This window comes from Podarcis gaigeae, assembly GCF_964106915.1.
Source record: "Podarcis gaigeae genome assembly, chromosome: 7".
Lineage (NCBI taxonomy): Eukaryota > Metazoa > Chordata > Lepidosauria > Squamata > Lacertidae > Podarcis > Podarcis gaigeae.
In genome coordinates, this window is record NC_139683.1 from 18450343 (window position 1) to 18475208 (window position 24866).

Consider the following 24866-nt stretch of genomic DNA (forward strand, 5'->3'; position numbering starts at 1 on the left):
AATAAAAAATGATTATTTTTATTTTTAAAAGCCTATAAAAGCAGAGACATCACTTTGCCAACAAAGGTCCATATAGTTTAAACTATGGTTTTCTCAGTAGTGATGTATGGAAGTGAGAGCTGGACCATAAAGAAAGCTGATCGCCAAAGAATTGATGCTTTGAATTATGGTGCTGGAGGAGACTCTTGAGAGTCCCATGGACTGCAAGAAGATCAAACCTATCCAAACTTAAGGAAATCAGCCCTGAGTGCTCACTGGAAGGACAGATCCTGAAGCTGAGGCTCCAATACTTTGGCCACCTTATGAGAAGAGAAGACTCCCTGGAAAAGACCCTGATGCTGGGAAAGATGGAGGGCACAAGGAGAAGGGGACGACAGAGGGTGAGATGGTTGGACAGTGTTCCCGAGGCTTCTAGCATGAGTTTGACCAAGCTGCGGGAGGCCGTGGAGGACAGGGGTGCCTGGCGTGCTCTGGTTCATGGGGTCATGAAGAGGTGGACACGACTAAACAACAAACAACAAATTTTGGGATATCAATGCACAATGGGATTTTGAGACACTGACCAAAAGCCAATGTCCCTACCCTGCCTTTCTGGCCCTCTGAGAGAAGGTCCTAATGTCATTAACTGGAAACAGAAGTTGTTCATTGCCCAACAGCAAACTTGCATTTGTCAAGTGTGCATCATTGACAGGTGTGCTTTCAGGGAACTGCTGTTTGCCATATCCACAGTTGACATTTGAGGTACACACCTTATCTTCTGAAAGTATGTGAAAGGTATTTACAAAGATACCAAATGACTTAAAAAAAAAAGTTTGATTTCTCATGGGTGTTTTGTACCCCTACAGAGCAATCAACTATTTATTTCCTTACTTCATTTTCTCAAGGCACAAGAGAAGTGCCTAAGACTGAGCAGATGAAAGGGCCCTTGAGTTGTTGTAATTTGCTGTTGTACCGGTGCAGCAAAACACCATTGAAATGCAGGTGCTCAGCACAGTGAAATAGCTGTGTACCAGGCCTGAAACAACCAAGCAACCAAACACACTCAAGGTTTCTTTTGTTCCCTTGCGTATGGATGTTTAAAATGCTGCCTTTTCTAGCTCTTTGCTTTCCCCAATACAAACACATGAAGCTGCTTACACTGTGTCAGGCCACTGACCTAAATTGCACACTGCTATTTGCTGCAGCGGGTGAGAGCTAAACATCTTCTGAGGCAGGGATGCCCATCCATTGAAAATCTGTTTGGCTGGTCATGCCAGGAGCCTAAGTTAGAACTTTCAGCAGGAAACGTCCTCCCAAACCCATCTGACTAAATTGCCCCAGCCACTCTGGGCGGCTTCCAGCAGATGCAAAATCGTGATGAAACATTAAACATTAAAAACTTCCCTATACAGGACTGCCTTCAGATGTCTCCTATAAGTTGTATAGTTACTTATTTCCTTGACATCTGATGGGAAGGTGTTCAGTAGGGTGGGCGCCACTACTGAGAAGGCCCTCTGCCTGGTTCCTGTAACTTCATTTCTTGAAGGGAGGGAACTGCCAGAAGGCCCCCAGTGCTAGGCCTCAGTGTCTAGGCTGAATGTTGGAGGTGGAGATGCTCCTTCAGGTATACAGGGCCAAGGCCATTTAGGGCTTTAAAGGTCATCACCAACACTTTGAATTGCGCTCGGAAATGTACTGGGTGCCAATGTAGGTCTTTCAGGACCGGTGTTAGTATATGGTCCCAGCGGCCATTCCTAGTCACCCGTCTACCTGCCACGTTCTAGAATACAACTCTATTGTCCGTGCCCAGATGGAACGGACAATAGTAAACAAAGTTTTATTGGAGGTTGGGGAATACTGTTCTAAGCTCTGCCCTTCCCAGTAACCCCCGCATCAACTCCCAAATAATTTTTATTTGCCTTTGCTGAAGTTTAACCCCTGTCCCTGTTTGCCACTAGGTTTCAGACACTGAGAAAATGCATCTACTGTGATCTAAACCCAGGACAGACATTGAATCTCTATTTGGATAACCAAGCTTCAGAGTACCAAGTGTATCTTTAATAGTTTTTTGAATATCTGCAAGTAACTTTCCACAGATGGTGTGGCATAGCGTTCATCATAATATTCCAATAGGAAGGTGACAAAGACATGGGTAATTATGATAATGGAAAGTATTAATAGTGAATCAATCAGAAAGGTCAGGTGTTGGTTGCCAAGAATAAATGGATTCAGCAGTTCTCTGGTGGACAAGCAGAAGTAGATTGTGATCCAACAGTCAAACACACACACACACACACTTCCAAACAACAAAATGTTCTAACCAACCATCTTCCAATTTGCTAGCAAGCACCGCAGAGCAAATTTACACCTCAGTCATAAACATATTTACACAGAAGAGGACACACTAATCACTTGATATGAAATAACTTGCATGTAAGTAGGCTTATTTATTTTATTTAGTTACTGCACTTTTACTCCACTTGTCATACTATTGTCTCCCCAATGAGGCGCACATCAGTTAAAAGAGAATGGGAGAGAAAAGTCCTGACATCAGGGTCACAAGACAAAACCTGGAAAACATCATGCTGCAACATTTTGTTGAGTGTTCCAGTGGCATTATCTAAAAACCTTCTGTTCCCATGAAGGTGTTTCTGTGTTAGTTCCATAGATGCTGACATGGAGTTTAGAAAACCATTAGACATTGGTGGACGCAGATCAAACCTGGCAAAACATTGTGAAAATCTCAGATTCAGATCAGATTTGGAAATGTCCCTTTAGTTCTGTTAAAATATGCAAGTCAATGATAAGATATCTTTCTCTCTCCTAGGGAGAAACTGACCCCCACCCACCCATGATTCCTAGGGCAACAGTGTGTGTGTGTGTGTGTGTGTGTGTGTGTGAGAGAGAGAGAGAGAGAGAGAGAGAGAGAGAGAGATTTGCCCCACCCCAGTCTTTCCTGAATATCCATGTGCTTTTTTCCACCACTCCTCCCCACATAGAAGAGTCTGCTGGACATTATTAACATTTCTTGGTGCAATTAGACCTTTGACATGGCTTGATGTAATATGAGGAATGTGTATGAATTTTCTTGCTGGAGGAGAAGGGACTTTCAGGATCTTTGCTCTAAAGCTTTTATGATAGAAAGGCAAGCTCTCTTTTTTCACAAATCATTTTTATTTGATTTTACAAATATAAATTAATAACCATACCAAATACACATCCATGTAGAGAGATTACTCTGAATCTCGGGACTTCTACTCATCCCCTCCAGGGGTCCTGTTGTCAACATTTTAAACTGCGTATTATTTTGTAATCTATATTTTATGTCTATCCATATTGTCCATAGTGTTTGTTACATTACAAGTGAGATTAAAATCCTGCTAATGTTTTCATTTGCTTACGGTGGTCTCCTAAATAAATTATAAACTTTTCCCATTCTTTCTTGAATTTCTTGTCTTCTTGGTCAATAAGTTTTCCAGTCAGTTTTGCCATTTCATAATAGTCTAACAGCTTAGTTTGCCATTCCTCTCTGGTAGAGACTCTTTCTTCTTTCCATCTCTTGGCTAGTAGCATCCGTGCTACTATTGTCACATACATAAAGAGTCTTTTCTGTTCCTTTGGAGAAAGCCTCTCCTCCCTGCAGAGGCGAGGAGTTGTGAGCAGGAGCCATTTCCCGCATTAGCAGGGGGCGTTTTGGCCCCTGCCCAGCCATCCCGGCTGCCGCGCCATGCCCCCAAGTAGCCAACTAACCAGGTGGAGGCTTGGGGGCAGGGCTTTGCTACTCAAACATGGCCGTGGCAGCGCTTCCCATCCATTCTACTGCTGCCTTTCGTTGGATCACCCACCCACCCACCCTCTAGTTCATTGCTTGGTTCTTGGCATTGCTATGGACCTTTGGTTGGTTGCCTTAGTTGGCCAAGGGGCCTGGTAGGAATTTTTATCCAACTGGCCACTTGGTTTTTCGCCCACCTTGTAGCAAATCGTCACAACTTTTTGGTATTGGCGGTTAGGCATTGGAATATGTTTGTGTATTGGAGGGCAGGGTGTGGCCATCGCCTACCCCTCCACTTTATGGGTATTCCAGTAAAGGAATCCGGCGGTCGTGAATCCTGTCCGACGCCCTTGCTAGTGGCTAGGGCCATGGCATGACCCCCGGTGACACCAGGGGGAGCTTTCACTTGTATTTGCATCAACAGGCTCCTCCCACTGGTGGTTAACCCTTGATAGACTCACCCCTCCCTGAGGGGGTGGAGTCACTTGCTGTGGTTTATCTAATGCCTAAGCCAATACCTCTCACATGCTGTAATCAATAAAGTTGTGGCCTTTTTTAGCCCATTAACCTTATATACCATGTCCATGTGCCTTTCTTATCCTCAAGCGGCTGGCGGGTCCTTGAATCACAAAGGCAAGCTCTTTGACAACTGAAGCAACTTTCCAAGACAATCTGAGGACTAGCTAGAATGGGGGAGGTGGCAAACAAATGGAAAGGAAGCTGGAAAAGGCACAGAGAACAACACCCAAGTTTTTGCGGACTAACACAATGCTATATCTCAAAATATTGTCTAGCTTCTGAGGCCATTCCATCTTTGAATATAATGTTTAGGACCTGAGAACTTTTGTCACAAGAGCTTCTAAAATATCATACAAAGAAGACTTTGAAGAAAAGTCTTAGCAACATCTGGTTCCAGAATAATATAGTATAATCCTAGCAGATAACATAGTATCTCCTGGGTTCAGCGGAGGTTGGTGAATCGAAATTGCATCATGTACACACTATGACATATTCCGTACAATGAACACACACATTTGGCCCCCAGCCATAGCTTCCTACTGGTTTTGAGAGATAGCACTATCACTTGCCTGTATTCTGACATCGAGCTGCACATAGATGCAGACGCTTAAATGATCAGAATCATAACATATCATGTTGGACCTTTTTGCCTTGAAACACCATTCCCAGTCCTTCTTGATCTCTATCAGCAAAGAGATGAGTGCATGCCTCATGAGTCACCTCATGAGCAGATGAGCTGTCCCAACCCACTCCTGGCCTGATGGGGAGACTTGTGAAGTCTAAGGCTTAAAACAGCACAGTCATCAAGAGAGCTCATCGTCACACCTCTTCATTTTCTATTCCGGTCCTTAGTAATCAAGACCCTGACAAGTTGGGTTTTTAAGTAGCTGTCCATTTGCCATCTCAACCTTTATTTAAAACTCTGGAGAGTATTTAATCATGGTGATTGACTTAATGGTCCTTGCCAAGTCATTTGTATCCTTGACCTGTACCCAGGGGATCAATAGGCTTTTTGGTCATGCCAAAAGCAAGATGACAACAAATGCATCTGCCAAGTGTTGTAGAAAGATGCTTTGTGCCAGAATTTGCACCCAAAATCTCATAAGCAAAGATTGCTGGAGAAAAGCAAGAATATGAGAAATGTTCAAATGTCATGTGATGCATATACTCAAGGCTACACAGACAGACAAATAGAATGAAAGAAAAAAACATTTAGTTTATTTTATTAATGTCTTGCAATCAAATGACAAACTCTTGATAAATTTGTGTGACCCTTCTTTCTTAAGGCCACACAATAAAAATAATAAAAATACAAGTTTTGACCAACTAAATAAATACAGTAGCTTTCTGACACCAAATAAACTACATAAATCAGTCAGCTCCAAAATGCTACTGCTACAAAAGTTGTCCATGCATAATGTATATACTGTCTCTGTGTGTAAAATCTTCTATAAGGCCTGATAACATATAATAAAAGGCCAGAATCATCTCATCAACCCAGATGCAGAGGATGAATCAAGAGTTTAGAAGGACATGGACCAAGCAAAAATGATGTTGTATAGTCCTGCACCCAGAGAAGGTCACTTTGCTGCTGCTAATGCAGTGGTTTGACTTCACCCCTGGAGATGCACTCCATTGTTTCTCAAGCAGATGGTTGCCAACAACAATGGCACTTATATTCCACCTTTCATTCAAGGAGCTCTAGGTGGTGTACATGGTTCTCTCCCTCTTTATTTAAGACCCACAACAACCATGTGAGGTAGGTGAGGCTGAGAGGCAGTGACTGGCCTCACCTCACCCAGTGAGCTTCATGGCTGTATGGGGATTTGAACCCTGGTCTCCCAGGCCCTAACTAGTGCACCGCACTGGTTCTCTCAATAGATGCTGTTAACTATTTGTAAAACTGCACACCGTATTGTTTCTTTGCAAGGGAGGAAGATGAGGATAAAACCAAAACTTGACCAGGCTGCCATGACCTCCCCCTCTTGGGCTTGCTGATCAGAAGGTTGGTGGTTCGAATCCCTGCAACGTGGTGAGCTCCCATTGCTCTGTCCCAGCTCCTGCCAACCTAGCAGTTTGAAAGTACACCAGTGCAAGTAGACAAATAGGTACCACTGTAGCGGGAAGGTAAACAGCATGTCAATGCTCTCTGGTTTCTGTCACAGTGTTCCATTGCCACGGAAGCAATTTAGTCATGCTGCCCACATGACCTGGAAAGCTGCCTGTGGACAAACACTGGCTCCCTCGTCCTGAAAGCAAGATGAGTGCCACAACTCCATAGTCGCCTTTGACTGGACTTAACCGTCCAGGGGTCTTTTACCTTTACCTTACATTACCTTTGGCCTCCCCCATGGAAATATTCGAGGGGGCTGGGTCCCCCAAAGTTGGTGGCCATTGCCATTCAAATGCTGTGTGTGCCGTGTCATGTGATTGGTTATGTGGGCGGGGCTTCCCCGTTTTATTCAATTTGGCACCCCAGATCTCCCAGCAGCCCCAACAGGTCCAGTGGGCACCAGCTGTCAGCCTGTCACTGAACGTTTCCCTCTCACATACCATACAAAATCTCACGCACCAAAGTAGACCTACATTCTGTGCCCAAGCACATCCGTCAGTGACTGCCGAATAAGCACAGCAGTCAGCAAACCCTGAAGACAGCATTGTGCTCTCTTTCAGGTACACACAGTCTCCTTTTATCTTGTTCACGATCCATTTCATTGCTCGTCGCGCAAGTCAAGGAGGACGCATGAGCCATGAACGTGTGTTTTTGTTTTTATTTTCCACCACGGGACACATCGGCTTCCCGCAATCACTTTTCACTCATTGTGCTCTCTGAGAGACAGCTTGCATGAAAAAGAGACCTTGATGATTGTTAAATAACCGAAGCAAAAAAATAAACAATAAAATAAAATGTTGCTTTCTCTGTAGCAGGAACACACGTCCCCCCGCCCCCCCGCTCGCCACCCGCACCCGCCCAGAGCGGCATCCCCGACCATACAAATACTAGAAAGAAGCCGGTGGTTCTTCGTCAGCCGGTAGATGGCAGAAGTGCTCTTTCTCTGCCTATCCTTAACCCTTGCGAGCCGAATTAGACTGATGCTTTGCATTTTGCTAGTCCCCCCCCCCAACCGCCCGCCCGCCCCGCCATCCTTTCCACAATCTCTCTCTTCTCTCTCCTTTCCCTCTATTTACATATTTTGTTGGCCACTTGCAAAATTAAGACTACCGCTCCTCGGATCTTGGGATCTTGGTCTTCTGGAAGGTGGAGAAAGGGGGCGTGGAAATAAAGGGGCAAATGCGGGTGTGGGGGGAGATAAGGGAGCCGAAAGCAAAAGCAGTCTTGTGGGGAAAGGGCAGTCAAGAGGCGCGAGGCTTTATTTGTGTGTTTGCGCGCTGTGTAATTCACACTGAGCCGCTTCGTCCCGCGCGCCCGTTTGCGCGCCGCGAGGCTTCTTTGCGCCCAGTTTCTTAAAACCCCATGTCCGACGTCTTCCGGAGGAACCTGCAAACTCCAAGAGCAACCAACATATGGGCTTGTGAATGGGGGTGGGGCGAAAGGAAAGGTGTCTACAGGAGCTCGCTCTTCCGCTCGTGTGCACGTGTGCGCGCGCGTGTGAATGCGCGCGTGCCGTTCGCGCAGTTACGCGTCGTGCGCTTCCACCAGGCTCGAACGCTTTGCGAGGCTGGCATCCTTCTGCAAAGCCCCGGCGCCTGCTTGCTCTTCGCTGTCGAAAAAGAGAGAAAGAGAAAGAGAGATGGAGAAGCAACTGAATTAGCTCCTGCTTGTTTGTTTCCTCGGGACTATTGTGGTTTGGTTTGGTTTACATATATACAGAGAGAGAGAGAGAGAGAGAGAAAAGCAACAACCAGGTGATTCTTTCTGACGACCAGCTTTTTTCCTAAGCCAAAACAACAACAAAAAAACATCAACACGCATTCTCCCTTTAAAAAAAAAAATCATCTGAAAGAGCGGGGAGAGAGAGAGTGAGAGAGAGAGGAGGAGGAGGAGAGGAAAGACGAAACGAAGCCTCAATAGCCACCGAGCGGCTGTGGAGAGTTTGGAGGCTAAAGCCCGCGCGTCTGGTCAATTTCGAGGCGCGCCTGGTCGATTTCGAAGCGCGCCGCAGCTCCTGAGATTTTTATAATATAAATCGTATTGCTATTTTATTTTTTATCGGCAGGAGGGGGCGGCTAGTGTTGGCCAGGCGCTCCAGGCAGCCCCGGGCTGCCTAGCATAGCTGAGCTGGCGGCAGGCGAGGAGCGGAGGCCCCCTTCCCTCGAGCTCGCCTGCGCCGAGAGCCTCGCTGCCCCCGTCGGAGAGATGGTTGAGTCCTCCTCGTCAAGGTTGCTGTGGTATCCCAGAAACACTGTTCACTCGGAGCTGTGACCGCGCACCATCAACACACACACTCACACAGCTGCGCGCAAACTCCGCCACTGCGCCTTGGACCGAGGCAGGGGAGGAGGAGGAGGAGGAGGAAGAAGAAGAGGAAGGAGGGAGGGGGGCGCGACGAAGGCGAGCGGGCAGGCAGCTCCGGATCCGGGGAGGAAGCTCGCTCCGCTCCTCGCCGAAGAAGAACATGCAAAGGGTCTGCTGCTGCTGCTGCAAAGGGGCCACCTGGCCGAGCCAAGCCGCCGCCGCCGCAGATCTGGGGCGAAGGGGATGTAGGAGATGCAGCCGCCCGGACTTGTGCATCTGGGGCAAGATCATGGGGATTAAAAGTGGATTTACCTTGGGGAACCTCGTCTTTTTCTGGATGCTCTCCTGTGTGAAAGGTAAGGGGCGCGGGGCAAAGAAAAAAAGGGAGCCCCCTTTTTGCCCATCGCCACCATCGATCGCCCAGTGAAGGGAAGAGAGGGGGTATTGAAATATATAAATAATCGTCGGTGGGGGGTTTGAGGAGAGAGAACTGTGTTTTTGCCAAGAAGGAGGGGTGTGTGTGTTGTGTGTGTGTGTGTGGTTATAGCTTTGTCCTTTCTCAAGGTTTCCCCATGATTACACTGATGGTTAGTCTTATGAATGTGGCTTTCTTGCTGGGGGTTGATGTTGCTGCTTTGCAAAATAAATGATCTCTGGAGAAAGCGAGGTGAGGGAGGAGGGGAGGGAGGAGGGGGGTTGGGGTGTTTTTTTAAATATATATATATATATATATATATATATATATATACCAGGCTCCCTCATCTGCGATAGGAAATGCAATTTGCTTGCCAAGGCTGGCGTTCAATGCAGTGACTGAAACTGGTGCCCAATAAATATTCTTGCAGTATGCTCAATCAGAGACGTGAGTTGGGTCCTACAGCCTCTTGAACGAGTGGATATTCCGACAGAATTACCGCTGGAGGATTCCTCTCCCCCTCTTTTTTTCCCTTTGCCTTGAGACTATTTTTTAGGAAAGGGGGGGGGGAGCGACAAATATACAGAGTGAAGGAGATTACTTGATGTTCTTGCTTTGCCCCCTTCTTCTTCTTTTTTAAAAATGTGGTTTCCTTCTAGACAAACAAACAGATTTTGGCTGAGAAGCACACAGACAAATGTGTACCCATTTGCCTTGAATGAGATTATTTTCCTTAATGCCGATAAAGACCCATTTCATAAGGAAAGTTGAGAGAGAGATAGATAAGGAAGACAGATAAGGAAGGCAGAAGGACTTTAGCCAACCATGACTATAGCTTGGCGTTTTGAAGGACTCAGCTTCATTATTATTATTTAAAAAACAAAACCATAAAGCATCTTTGTGGGCAAGATCTGTCATGGAGTGCAAAGATTTAGCCTTTCCCCCTCCTCATTTTGATTTAATGAATGGAGGTGGGGTGCAGAAGGTTCTTGGGGTAAGCTTTTTGGGAGATGTAGCAGAAGGGCTAGGCGTGAGAAGGGAGAATGGCATCCCATAAATTAGACTAGGATGGATGAATCGGTACTTTGGAGAGAGGCATGCTTTCAAATTGGGGGATCCTGATACAACCATTGCATGGCTAGAGGCAGATAGTGTATCTCTTCTTTGGAAATCCTTCTTGCAAGGAATGCATGCATCTCCCCTACAGAGAGAGAGAGAGAGAGAGAGAGATGAGGCTCCTTGGGAGTTTGAGGAATCTTCAGTTTGGAGTCTTCCATTCCCACTGGACAGTTTGGCTTGTTCTTTTCGGTTGAAAAGGAGCTTGCTTTCCCCCCTCTTCTCCTCTCCTCTCCTCTCCCCACCCCCGAAATTGAGCTGGGTCTTTTTTATGAAACACTTGATTGTCTTGATTCGCAGCTGTTTCAGTCCCCATTTGCATGGAGGGAGGGGTGAAGGGGAGGAAGGACCAGGATCATTCAGGGTTGCCTAGGGCTGCTGATGCTGGGGGGTAAGGGATTTACCTCATCCCCCTCCCTCCCCGCTCCAGCCCAGGCTGGGGAGGGAACATGCCTGGAATTTTAATGCACCTTCTAATTACAGAAAGCTTGTCCGGGTTTGTGGCCATTGACGCAATCTGCTCCTCCACCATCCTTTGCCCAATTTCTTCTTCTTCGGAGAAATGGTTCAGTAGGGAGATTGAAGGACCATTTATTTAGAAGGGGTGGGTGGGTTGATGTGTGTATGTGTGAATGTAGGTGTGCTGGGCTGATTAGAGGGGGGGGACCTAATTAATAAACATTCTCCTATCTCTTTTGCCCTCCCATTTCCCTGTGCGTGACTTGCTTGCTTGAATAATACACAACAGAGATACACAACCCGTGTGTGATCTCTGGGGGCTGGGAGGAAACGCACACACTTCAGAGGATGGATATTCTGCTTAAATGGATGACACAGAGGAAGACCTGCCTTGTAACTATGGGTCGCATGGAGGCAGCATCCTACAGAAATTAATAGCACAGGTGGTTTTTCTGGTCTGTACTGCTAAGATATATATGCACACCAATGCCAGGGAGCAATGGTTGCTGAGCAATTTTCAGGCACTTGTTGAACCAAAGTGACACCTTTGGGAGAAGGTGGGGAGGGGAAACACCATTGGACGCTGCACCTGTTCAGTGGCAAACACAGGGCAGGTTTGCATATGCACAGTCATCACTTGATGACTGCCGCCTCAAGGGATGACTGGCAATGTGTGAATAAGACATCACAAATCCCGTACCACAGACAGTTAGGAACGAACACGTCACATGGTGTCAAACATCACGCTTTTCAATGGACTCATTTCACTTCCTACATGGGAAGTTCTCCATCACTGAGTAATGAGAAATTGTGTAAGGTGCAAGAGTGCGTATTTATGAGCCCATGTGCAGCCTAGGTGGAGTCCTTTGTGGGATTACACCATCTCAAAGGAGATGGGGTGAGAAGGTTTTTGAAAATAGTCTTGAAAATGAAGTACAGAACGAAAGTTTGAAGGAATTGCTACTTTTAATTGACAGGTGGTGATGGTGGGAATATTTTGGTGTAATTAAGCAGAGGGCAAAGAAACAAGGGGAACAATTGGTTAGCACATCCAGTGAAAAGGACAAGCAGCAATAGGTTTAGGCTACAGGGAGGCACATATATCTGCTACTACTAGCACTACTAGCAGTAGTAGCAGCAGCAGCAGCAGGAGCAGTGTGAACAGTGACCCGGACAGGCAGCATGCTGGAGTGAGGCTTCAGATGTCCTTGTGTACTACATCAGTTTGTGAAGCACACAAAATTTATTTTATTTTTCCACCCTACCATTGCATGCTTCTGTATACCTGAGCAACAAAGAAACTTGAAGCGGTTAGCCAAACCTGATATCTATCTATCTATCATCTATCTATCTATCTATCTATCTATCTATCTATCTATCTATCATCTATATCTATCTATCTATCTATCTATCTATCTATCTATCTATCTATCTACAAGAATGAAATGTAGGTTGCTTCTGCTGCCCTGGATGCTAAGCAGAAATGCATTTACCTTGTTATAAGCTCATTTTTTTGTGACAGAAAAGAATCAAGTATATTTTAAAGTCAGAATGATACAGTGAGTCTCTGTAGCCACATATGTGCACAGCCAGCCATCTCCTGACTTTAAAATGTGTTTTGAAATAAGAAGGAAGGGATGTGGTGGTGACCAGAATGAATCTTGTTGGGCCTTGGAATGTCCACGCCAGCCCAGGTACTGATGCTGGGCCTGTTTGACTTTCCCCCCATCACCTTCTGCTTTCTGTGTGGAGCTACCTCAGCTGTAGAGCTTTGGGCTTCAGCCCTGAGGTCCAGCTTTAGTTTCAGTTCAGTGGGGTTGACTACCTAGTAAGGAAGCATAGGATTGCAGTATGATTTCAATTCATTATACCATTAATATTTGAAGCAGAGTTCAATTCTTCACAAAAGAATAATGGTCAAGAGGCAGTCAGATAATGGTGCAAGGCTTTAATGAATGAAAGGTAGAGCAAAGCTGTGTGACTGTAGAAAGGCTTTGTTAAATTAAGTAAATGGGTCTAACTCTGGTGTAGCTGTGACATGTGACTCTTTGATCCCATCCCACCATGTGCTTTCTGAGTCCCATCCAGACACTGGCTTAAAATTCACTGTGCATACTGTTGTTGGCTTCAGCAGGAAGCAGATGGTACCCTAAAGGTTGCCCCCACATGCACCTTTTACTGTTTTGCTGGACTGTGCATGGATATGACTATTAAACATGGTTCTTTAGGCATGCCATCCCAACCCATTGAAGCTGTGATTGAGTTCTTTGTCTAGCCTTTGACGTACAGTCCCTGCAGTCAGAAGAAGATGACCTTTCATAAGTTTGATTTATGTACTTGATATGTAAAGAGGGTCTTCACCTATCTTTTGTGTTCCCTGATAATATAGGACAATGGAAAGGGGAGACTGGACATTTAAAACTGAAGGAGGTGAAGCAAAGAGGACTCCAAAGGCCTGTGCTTCATCATGTGGTTCCCCCCCCCCATAACCTTCTGCTTCCTTTCAACCTTGTTGGTCACTTCTATGGTCCCAATGAGCCCTCAATGGTCCCATTGGAACAATAGTTCCATTTTAGAACACATGATTTACATGCGGAAAAATCTAGTTCAATCTTTAGCATCTCCAGCTAATAGGATATCAGATACTAGGGGGAAGTCCACTTGAGAAGTTTGTGAGCTACTGGTCTCCAGAAAGTGCAGAGTTAGATGGACCAATATTCTGGCTGAGTATTGAATCTTGGATTCAATGCAAAAGTGATCTCTTTTGCCTGGCACTATAAATCCTATATTATAGATGGGAAACCTGCGGCCTTCCAAAATCTGTTAGACTTGTTTCCATCAGCTCCAGCTAGCATAACTTTAAAAGAGGATTAGACAAATTCATAGAGGATAAGGCTATAATGCCTACCAACCATAATGGCTATGCTCTGCCTCCATGGTTGAAGGCAGTATCTTTCTGAATTCCATTTGCTTAAAACTACAGGAGAGGGGAGTGCTCTTGTGCTTGGGTCCTACTAGTGGGATTCCTGCAGTCATCTGGTTGGCTACTGTGATAGCAGGAGGCTGGACTAGATGGACCATTGGCCTGATCTAGCAGGCTCATCTTATGTCCTTATGTTAGAATGGCCAATGGTCACATATGACAGACGTTCCAGTCGAGTAATGTTTGGGTGTCCACCACCTTGCCCATATGTATATTCGTCAAACTAGAAACATCTTCTTTCTGACTGAACTGAAAGAAATGTCTTTTAACATGGTCACTGCATCCTACAGCTGAGCTGAAGAAAGTGGCAGATCTCTGCACTGCAGGCTAAATCTGGTTTAATAGTTCTGTATCCTTTTTCAGGGACTCTTAGCAGCTGCAGTTCTGTGTGACCAAAGCTAAGGATCTCTAAGCAGCTGAGATAGCTCCGTCAGTGGAACACGCAGCTCTTAATATCAGGGTCATGGATTTGAGCCTCACGTTGGGCAAAAGATTCCATCTTTGCAGGGGGGTGGACTAGATGATCCTCATGGTCCCTTCCAACTCTACAATTCTATGATTCTAAAAGAAATTTCCAAGATTCCTTTGGAAATACCCTGACAGTTAAACTGATGCAAAACCAATTTGCTTTGTAGTAAAGATCTGTCCCATTTCGGTTTTGAGAATACTAGTGTGTGGGATTTGCTATTTACGAATCTTTATTTCAGCTGGACTCTCATGTCTCCACAATTATCATTCCAAATCTTTAGTTTTCCCAATTGGTAATAATGGTGATGTTTGGCGGCTGAAGATCCCAAATCCTTGTTAATTGTATTTCCTTCAAATGATGTGGCATTTGGGGGTGCCATCAAATCCATCAACTTTGTGATAATGGCTTGGAGCACCATTCAATGGTTTTTAGACCATGATTTTAACAAGTAGGAATCAATAACATTTAACAGTGGTGATGAAGTCTGTGTTTGCGGTTGGCCTTTATTGGTTGGCCTAAGCTCTAAAGCCTTAACACACTCCACAGGAGGACACTAGAAGAATTTTTCTGTGTGTCTATGGAAAGGCAGACATAACTATACAATGATATAGACAGTTCTGTATGCATATTTTATATCTCTCTTCATTGCCTTCAAGACTGCATCGCTTCAGCCCTGCTTCAATGGCATGACAGTGAGAAGGGCTGTTACCCAAAAATGTCAATCAGTGTGGGTGCAAGAGGATTAAAAAGAATATTAGATATGTCAGAAATGGTAAGAAAAGGGGGGAGAACATTGCAAGTGAATCAAAGTATAGAGAAGGGGCAAACGAGCTTGCAAAAAAGATATTCTTGTCCTTCAACAAATACAATAAAATCTTTCAGGAGAAGTGATTTAGCTAGGCAACCTTTCCTGTCTGTCTATACTCCAAGAGGGGCATGGATGCTCCCCAAATAATGTCTGGGAGCTCAGTATTACTGAATTGCTATTCATGATGTGGGAGACTCTGTCTTTGCTATCAGTGTATGGTTATTTTCACCTGCCTTACAGCACTGAGAGCCTTCATATGGGAGCTGCTTCCAGAATTTTGTAAGAGTGATTCAGTTGCATAGTAGAACTTTTGGTTATTCACATTTAAAGTGGATTGAAGCACTCTGTTACTGTACAGTGGTACCTCGGGTTACATACTCTTCAGGTTACATACGCTTCAGGTTACAGACTCCGCTAACCCAGAAATATTACCTCGGGTTAAGAACTTTGCTTCAGGATGAGAACAGAAATCGTGCAGCCGCGGCACAGCGGCAGCAGGAGGCCCCAAGCTGAAGTGGTGCTTCAGGTTAAGAATAGTTTTAGGTTAAGAACAGACCTCCAGAATGAATTAAGTTCTTAACCCGAGGTACCACTGTAGTGCAATAAATCTACTTTTTATTAAAAAGAAAGAAAAGAAAAGAAAAGAAAAGAACAGTCTTATTGCATTTGGAAAATGACCGGGAAATGCATTGTAAAGTGTGGAATGAATGAATGACTAATGGGAAAACTCCACAAGCAAATCAGGACAAACACTCATTGTCGTATAACTGCCCAAAAAATAAATCAGAATGAATGCTCAATAAAGACTGGATATAATCCAATCTCCATGCAAGCTTTGTGCAAGCAACCCAGTATGAAAGCTCAATAAACAGGTCATTGGCAGGGTCCTATGTATTTGTTATCAGAGGCTGGCTGTTTCTACCTGCCTTACCTGACTCCACAACCCTGGGAGCTTTGGTGGAGGGGATTGTCTGACATTTTGGGTTGGGGTATAAAATATAGGGGGGTTGCTAGGTCCTAATGATATCAGCTTTGGATATGAAGTAATTGGATATTGTTACTTGACATTTATACTCACGAAATGTCGATGCATGTTATATTTGCTGTTGTTTATTTGTGTGTGTGTTTTGTTGCAATTATCCTATACTTTTTGCCATGCATAAGTATTTTCAATAAAAAAAATGTAAACCACATTGCGCGCATACAGTAGATGCATTGACTATGACTATGTGCCTATCCACATGTTATGAAAAACCACTAGAGCATATGATTGGTTAGGAATAATTCCAGCTGAACTATGAAGAAGTATCTTATATTTTAATCCTGTTCAGTATACGAAAGAGAATGGTTGAATCAGGACTGTGAGGGTTAGGCAGAGGATGACACTTCCCCCAGTTGCTTTTCAACCAGGGAGGAGATGTCACGAGGTGTCATCACAATGTAGCATAATGCTAACAGGTCGGAAATTTCACAAGGAATTGCCAGTGAGTACATTTATGGGTCATTGCTTGCGTGTAGGATAGAGGCAATTTTACTATATGGTCACTGTAACTCAGTTGGTGCTTAAAATCTCTTTTTGGGGTTTTTTGTGATTGTTGGGATATTTTTAATAAAAAAATAAATCAGAAGTCTTTTGAGTTCTATCCATGTCCTCTTAAAAGTTGTCCTCTTTTTAGAAACAATTGAGTCGTCAAATTATTTTAGTCTCTCAGGTTCCTTTTGATTGGAGCCACTGAGACTCCTTTAGAGTCATGTGCCCTACTAGGAGTTTATTTTCAAAGTTACTATGCCAGGGACATTCAGTTTTTCCCCATTGAGAACAAGGAGCATCTAATAAAACTTCTAGTAATCAGATGAGATAAGACTGAACTTTCCTTGCCAAAAGAATCCCCATTGTACATTATTGCAGCATCATGTTCCTTGACCATTTTCTGATTCATCAGTTAATGGTATTTGTGCATTACATCTGGTGCTGATTTTAAACATTTCCTTTTAAATGGCACACAGAGAGATACACAGTAAAATAATGATTTATTTGTTCATTTTCTGAGTACATCCTATCTTTCAATGGCTAGTTGCTATTTTGAGATAAGCCAGGAATGACTCCCTTAGTCTGTTGCCTAAAATGACTGATAATTCCATACTGTTTCCTAGCAAGGCTGGAGACTTGTTACAGTTGTAATGGCACTAATTTCAACTCATGGTGATGTGAACAGGGATATAATAATACAGGAGGCCACACAACTCAGAAATCAAATTGCCACGTATGTGGTGAAGATGTCACAGTGGCAAAATATGGCATCAATATGTATTTTACAATAATTTATAGGGACCAAAATTACTTCTAACTGCTGAGTCCATGAAACAAAGGCTTCAAATTAAATGAATACAGATATCACCACCCTATAGATCTTAATGAGTGAATTGTTTAAGCACCATGGACAGCAGATCTTTTGTTACTGCTTGAGCCTGGACATCAGGCAGTGTTTGCCTTGAAAAAACTATCTAGTCTTTTGAAATGAAAACCAACTCAAGTAATGCTTGACATCCATTTCACCAAAGTAGCCTTCCTTCAAAAAGTGTGCTAGGACTTCTGCATTGCTGAGTATAACATTTGTGATTCTGGTTTCAGGGAAGCAAATAAGTTCACTAAGTAAGCACTGCTGCTCTGCAACCATCAGGCAATCCCAAGAGGCACATACAAGCCCCATTTAAAAAGGATGGAGGTAACAGAACAGCAGTAGGTGCAGTCAAGAGCCATTAAACTTGAGTGGAGCTATGCTGTTGACTTTGGTGATCTACGGATTGTACATAGCTTGGTAAAGAAAGCATATAGCTGGCAATTAGAAACTATTATGCATTCCTATATCATGCACCTAAGCATGTGGAGAGAAGCTTATTAAATTTAATGCAATGGAAATAAAATAATGAAAACTTCATTTAATGTCTATAGGGCCACAGAGAGCCTGCACTTCTTTAAAAATTCTTGGCAGGACATGAGCAGTATTACTGCCAGGTTTCCACCTGTTTTCTTTTTTAAAAAAAATGTTTTTGATTTTAAAAATGGTTCTGCAATAAAATGTCCTGTAGTAAGTAATGAAGCTGCTGTACTGTGAAGCTCCTTCAAGGCTTGTATTGAAACTGTTTTCCAAGTTTAATTACATTAATGGAATTCATTTCTTTTTCATATGAGCTGAAAGAGCCTGGAAAGGGGAATCTTGTAACAATATCAAGGAAAAAGCCTTAAAAAATGAATGGAGAGGAAAGGCAGAAGTCTGTTTGGGCCTATTCTTGTCAAAGCCCAGGGTGAACAAAATAGTCACATTGTAAAATACAACCACCCCATAATAGTCTTTGAATCCATGTGAAGCCTTTACCTCGGATAGGGAAAGTTTTAGATGCAAATCCCCATTCAGCCTTGAGAGTTAAAAATGTTCAAATGCTCAGTTTCAGTACTTGGGAACATCACTGGGCCTTGGGGGTCCCTTGACTCATATGAGCTGTGTATGTGCCCTTCATAACCAACATTATTTCCCTGTGGTTAGAGAAATGGCGGGAGATCAGTAGGAGAAGGCAAGCTAGCAGGGAATCTTTCCCATTGTTAATGATCTCCTAGAGCAAAGGTAACTGCCTTCTACATAGTCAATTCCTTAGTGCGCCCCATTCAGTATTGTATATAGAGTACTGGCAGTGGCTCTTTGGAGTTGCAGGCAAGAGACTTTCTCAGCCCTTACCTGGAGATGCCAGGGTTGAACCTGGAACTTTCTGGATGTATGTGCTCTGCCACTGAGATACAATCTCTGATACTACATCAACACACTGCAGGGGGCCAGAAGAGACTACTCCCAAATGCCCTGAGGAGCCATGTTTTTCTGTGTATAAGACATTTCTATTATTATTAAAAAATGTAAAAAAAAATAATGGGGGTCATCTTATACACAGATAGTGCAGGGGAGGACAGGCGATTGGTGGCAGCTGCGAGCAGGAGATTGTCAGCAGTGATTGGGCGGGTGATTGGTGGCTGTGGCAAGGCCTGCTGGCGATTGGCTGCTGCTGCGGCAATTGGGCGGGTGATTGGTGACTGTGGCAAGGCCTGCTGGCAATTGGCTGTTGCAGCAATTGGACAGGCGATTGGCCTTATACACAGGGGTGTGTTATATACAGAAATATATGGTATATTGCATGGATTTTAATTTCCCCACATGTGCTCTGTTCACAGGTCCTATGCATTATAGTGATGTTGTGGTTAGAGTGTTAAACTAAAGCTGTGGAGACCCATGGGAATCAAATCCCCATGTTGCTTTAAAACCCACATGGAGGCTTTAAGCCAGTCTGTTCAACCCTACCTCACATTATTGATCGCCTTATTGATTGCCTTAGAGAGCATTATTGATCGCCTTAGAGAAAGTGGGGGTGCTACTTTGAGGACAGGGTGTTGAACTAGATGGGCCTTTGTTCTGATCCATCAGATCAGTGAGCAAGATATTGGTTCACCTGCCCAATGCACCTGTTTTTTCTTTAGAGAGCACAGTGGAAAAGGAATGGCGACTGGTGTAAGTTGAACTTTTCCCATTGACTGTAGTAGAGCTGAGATCTCACACAGCTGTGTACATGACTTATTAACATGGTTGGCAACTAGACAACTTCGCCAGGGCAAAGGGTCTGGGTGACAGCAAAGATGAAACATTTTCCTCTATGGCCTGCACAATGGACACTGATGTTTGTGTGTGTGTGTGTGTTTTGTAGCATTTATGTCTCCCTTTGACTCCACAAGCTAAATCCAAAAGAAGTGCAGCCAATCATAATATAACAGGGTTTGTTTCCAATAAGTTGCCCTGTTTGTGCAACGACTTCTGCTTGTGCAATGGAACTCTCTTCCCACTGCACCATCATCTGTTCTGGGAGTATCCGCAGGAAGGGGAAGTTCCATTTTACAAGCAGAAGTTCCATTGGAACATATTTTGCTACAGGAGCTTATTAGAAAGTGTTATGGACTTCCCATCACCTGTATGATGAAGATCTATTGCCATTCAGCTTTCATCTCCCAACACAACCCTTCAGTTAGGGCAGCAGGGTTATTTATGGTGCTCAATCCTTGCCTGGTCTCAATATGAACATGGGAGTTGCATGGCAATGTCAGGTTTCTTTTGCTCTAAGGTAAAGGTAAAGGTACCCCTGCCCGTACGGGTCAGTCTTGACAGACTCTGGGGTTGTGCGCCCATCTCACTTAAGAGGCCAGGGGCCAGCGCTGTCCGGAGACACTTCCGGGTCACGTGGCCAGCGTGACATCGCTGCTCTGGCGAGCCAGAGCCGCACACGGAAACGCCGTTTACCTTCCCGCTGGTAAGCAGTCCCTATTTATCTACTTGCACCCGGAGGTGCTTTCGAACTGCTAGGTTGGCAGGCGCTGGGACCGAGCAGCGGGAGCGCACCCCGCCGCAGGGATTCGAACCGCCGACCTTTCGATCGGCAAGTCCTAGGCGCTGAGGCTTTAACCCACAGCGCCACCTGCGTCCCTTTCTTTTGCTCTACAACTGGTGAAAGGCATTCTGCAATGGTTAAGCCAACTCAGAGAGAGCTGGCCCTACCAGTAGACAGAGTGAGGAAGGCAGCAGATGTTTGTGGGTCATAAGGAGCACTGAGCTCAGTCTGCCACACATATTGCCCTGTGCTCCCAAAGCTAGTCTGCTGCCCTCAGGATGTTGTTGCATCAACCAGTGTTGAAGTAAGTCCCTACTGTCATCTGTTCACTAATAGCCCTATTTCCACTATATGGTTCCAAGCATCATCATACCACTTTTAACAGTCACAACATCCCCCAAAGAATCGTGGGAACTGTTGATGATTAAGGTTGCTAACAGTTGTTAGGAGGTGCCTATTCCCCTCACGGACCTACAATTCCCAGAGTTCTCTGGAGAAAGGGATTGATTGTTAACCCACTTTGAGAATTGTAGCTCTTTGAGTGGAACAGAGGTCTCCGAACAACTCTCAGTACCCTTAACCAACTACAATTCCCAGGATTCTTTGGATTCTACAGTTCCCAGGATTCTACAATTCCCAGTGACTCTTTGAAATGGTATGAAGATGCTTTAAATGTATAGTGCAGATGGGGCTAAAATGTCTTAGGCCATCCCTGCTATTCAAAAATTCTTTTTCTCCCCATTTCAACAACAAAGTATGAGCTCTCTGTAATTGCTACACATTATTTTGTTAACACAAATTCAGACTAATTGCATCGTGATGCATTTATGACAGTAACGGTGGTGGGAGGAGGAATATAAAAAGGAATGAGATCAGTTTTTATTATTAAGCACTTACAGATAGTTGTACCTTGATGGAGAATTTGGCAGAATCCCATGGCAATGGCGGGGAACGGCAGTGGCGGGGGGAGGGGGAGATCCTAGAAGTTTAAGGTTTCTGGCTCATCTCTAAATCAGAAGCAGCTGAACAGATTTAAATATTTTGTGTAAACAAATTTGCATCCAGGCTGGTAATCTGTGTGCCAGCTTTCCGTCTGACATTTTCTGAAATGATGGAAATACTAAGGCCCCAATGCTAAATGGAATTCATAATAGAAATGCTGACAGACCGTAATTACCTGTATTGTGATTCTGCTGAATGATTCTCTGTCTATCTCATCTTTTATGTTGAAGTGCAACATATAAATCCTTAGTATGGGCAAAATTTATGGTGGGAACATTATATACCGATGTATCATAGCAGTGCAATGGTCTAAAGGTCTTGTTCAAAGTGGACAGTTAGCAACAATGAAATGCATAGTCCTGAAACATATCTACATATTTCATAGTATTAGCTATGGGACAGCTTGCTTTTATGGGAACATCACCTCTCCTGATGAAAGAAGATAACTAAGTTGTTTTCTTTCCAGTCAGTGGAATTTAATAGAGTGGAGTCAGTGGAATTGCTTGGAGAGTAGGATATTTTTTAAAAAGAGGGAAATCATTTTTACTTAGTAGTCACAATTCAAGCTATATTGGTCTCCACTAGTACCAAACCTCTTTGGACATGTCTTGAAATAGCCCTGTAATGATTCCTGAGGTTCCCTGTTACAAGTGTTTGGGCTTTTTTTCAGCTGGAGCTCAGTTCTGGTACCTCTCAGGTGCCATTATAAGAGAACAAAGGAGGAGTTCATGGTGAGTTCCGGCACCTGTTTTTCTATACTATCGTTATATACTACTTCGACAGTTAAAGGCAGTATGGTTCTGTATACTAGTTGCTGGGAATCAAGAGTGGGAGATTACTATTATATTCATGGATAGTCTTTGTTATTTCTTTTGGTCAACATTATCATCTCACTTTAGTTTGATGAAAAGGGAAAAAATAAAGGTGGCTACCATCAGTTTAGAAATGGCACTTCACTCTGCTTCTCCAGATGACCTCACATTGTGTTTTCAGAAGAAGTAGTTAAGGACTGTATCCATTCCCAGGTTCTAGGTCATACCTGGATTTCGGTGCAATATAATAGCCCTTCATTTTGCTACACCACTGAAGTATTTTCTGCTTTCAATCATATCCTGTACACAGATGTTGGGAAGATTTTTTTTTTGAAAGGTAGTATAGAAAATGATGGAATAAATAAAATGAACAGTTGCTGGGCAGCCTAATGCTACCCATGTTCATACAAGTTCCCAAGTAGGTGTGACAAATGGTTATCCCTTTTTTAAAAAGTAGAAGGATGACCACAATACACACACACACATGCGCGCGCACACACACACAGACACAGACACACACACACACACACACACACACCCTTTATTTAGCAAACATTGTTTTCTGATCATGAAATCATGAGTGGAGAAATATCATTTCCTTTCAAAATTCAGCCATACAGCCAACCCATTACCCCAGCCACAGAATACCTTGCCTCAAGTGGAGTATCTCACTGCTGCAGTTGTCAAGCTTCAGATGAGATGTAGCTGACCATGTCCGGATACGAGAGATTCACTGGCACTTCTCATATGGCTATTGTTATCTGGCTCATTCTCCTGGCTAAAGTCCAGCTTGGGAAATTGCATTTCTTCCTATCTAAATTCCATAAGCTGCATATGCTGAAGAACATTCATTACTTCCAGTAGTAATCTTCAGAGGGGTGTTGCTTGCCTTCTTAAGTAGCTTTTGTGCTGTTTTCAGGTTCTAGCAGATGGCAGCATTTGAGTTGGGTTGGGAAAGATTCTTTTCATCCCCTGGTTGAGGTTATCTGGTAACTGGAAGAGATGATAGAATGTGGCTTATTTCACTTGCTTGAATTAGCACGAGCTATTTGCCCTGCAATCAGGTGACAAATAATATGGGGCATTCTGATATTGGGTTTTCCCCATATCACAATTCAGAACCTGCACTAAGAACCAGAGCTTAAAATGTTGAGTGCCAAGGCTGTGTAACTAGCATCTAGACCAGGAAAAGAGTAGAATAGAGATACACAAGGCAAATTTAAACCTCTCATACCAAATGTACTGGTTGCCAGTTCATTTCTGGGACCAATTCAGGGTATTTAAAGTTCCAAAGAATTAAGCCTCAAATATCTGAAATGCCGCCTCCTCCTTACATACACATATTCATGGTAGTTCCAATGCCCTCAGAAGTTCAGGGGGTGGTGGCCCAGGAGAGGACATTATCTCCCAAAGTTGTGGAATCCTTTCCCCATCTTCATTGTATAGAGTCTTTATTCTGGTTTTTGACACCTGAGATATATGCTTTTAGGGCTCATTCTATTCTTGGGTAGGTAAGAAAACTAAGGTGCTATTTTTTCATTGTACATCACTTTCCTGGCCCTGCCAGGTGTGCCCACTTCCCACACTATAAAACGAGCCTCATAGCTGTGCTTATTTGGAAATGCTACCATCTTGACAGCTACAGAGAGCTGTTAGGCTCTCAAAAAAGAGATGGCTGTCAAGGAAAATTAAGGAGTGACATGGCTCTAATTTATTTTTAAAAAGTGCTCAACAGAAGGGACCCCTTGTTAGCAAAATCACTTAAGTAACACAGAGACCAGAGGAAAACTGAACTCTGGTGACACTTTACTAAGGAAACAGAACAGGCTGTGTGCATTGCAGGAAGATGTTGAACTAACCAGAGGTAAACTCTCTCAAAACTACATAGCCGATCACGACATGGGTTACCTCAGCGAAGTTCGTGCCATTCTGCTTGGTTGCTAAGCAATGCCTCCACCTTGGTGCCCTTGGTTCAATGACTTACTGTTAACAGAATTATCCCTCAAGTTATAAGATGAAAGATTCCTGGTGTTGCACTTCCAACCACCCCTCGCCCATCTTGAAAATGTAACTGAGGTAAGGAAAGCACCTACTCTTCAGGGGTATTTTGAAAGGGAAAAAACCCCATAATTCCTGAATTGCCACAAAGAGATAGACCAAACAGCCTTTTGTTGCAATCCAGCACTTTAAAAACCACATCAAATATGGGTAGATGAAATGGACTGTTTCTTTTGACTGCATTTGCAGTTATACAAATCAAAAAGAGTGTATAATCATAATGTTCCCTCACATGGGCCTCACCTCTGTGAGGAGGCTTTCCAATTTATAGAAGGCAACTGGAAGCAAGGCCTCTGATGAATGCAGAACATGTTAGATCCACAGGGAATGTTTGCTGCAACAGTACAGAGTACAAAGCTTTCACGCAGAGTCAAAGACCCTCTGAACGAAAGCCTCTGCTCAGAAGCCTTCCTCCTTTCCTCCACCCCCCTGCCCAGAAATATGATAACGATCTCGCTGTAAGTCAAATGTTGAACCTCAAATGATAGAGCATCCCTTTTGTGAATGTTCAAGCATCTCCCTCTGCGTCTCCCTACGGTCACTGTCGCGTGGCCAATTAAGAGGACGCATTGCAAAATGCAGGGATATTAGAGACATCTCATTTGCTGGCACACCATTTACAGATTGTCATCGTTA

The 24866-nt window shown here is 43.9% G+C and overlaps 1 protein-coding gene across 5 annotated transcripts in view; it reads left to right on the forward strand.

The window, feature by feature from the left end:
- The first annotated feature begins 8265 nt into the window (after positions 1–8265).
- The window catches only part of CSMD3 (CUB and Sushi multiple domains 3), a 580687-nt gene continuing 564086 nt past the window's right edge, over positions 8266–24866 (forward strand). For 2 of the 5 annotated variants that reach the window (XM_083748860.1, XM_083748861.1), the window contains exon 1: positions 8276–9043. In XM_083748860.1, the coding sequence (XP_083604986.1) occupies positions 8848–9043 (196 nt within the window). In that variant the 5' untranslated portion in view covers positions 8276–8847. Of the gene's footprint in view, positions 9044–24866 lie in introns of all 5 variants that reach the window. The other 3 variants (XM_083748862.1, XM_083748863.1, XR_014566768.1) reach the window with 2 other exon arrangements.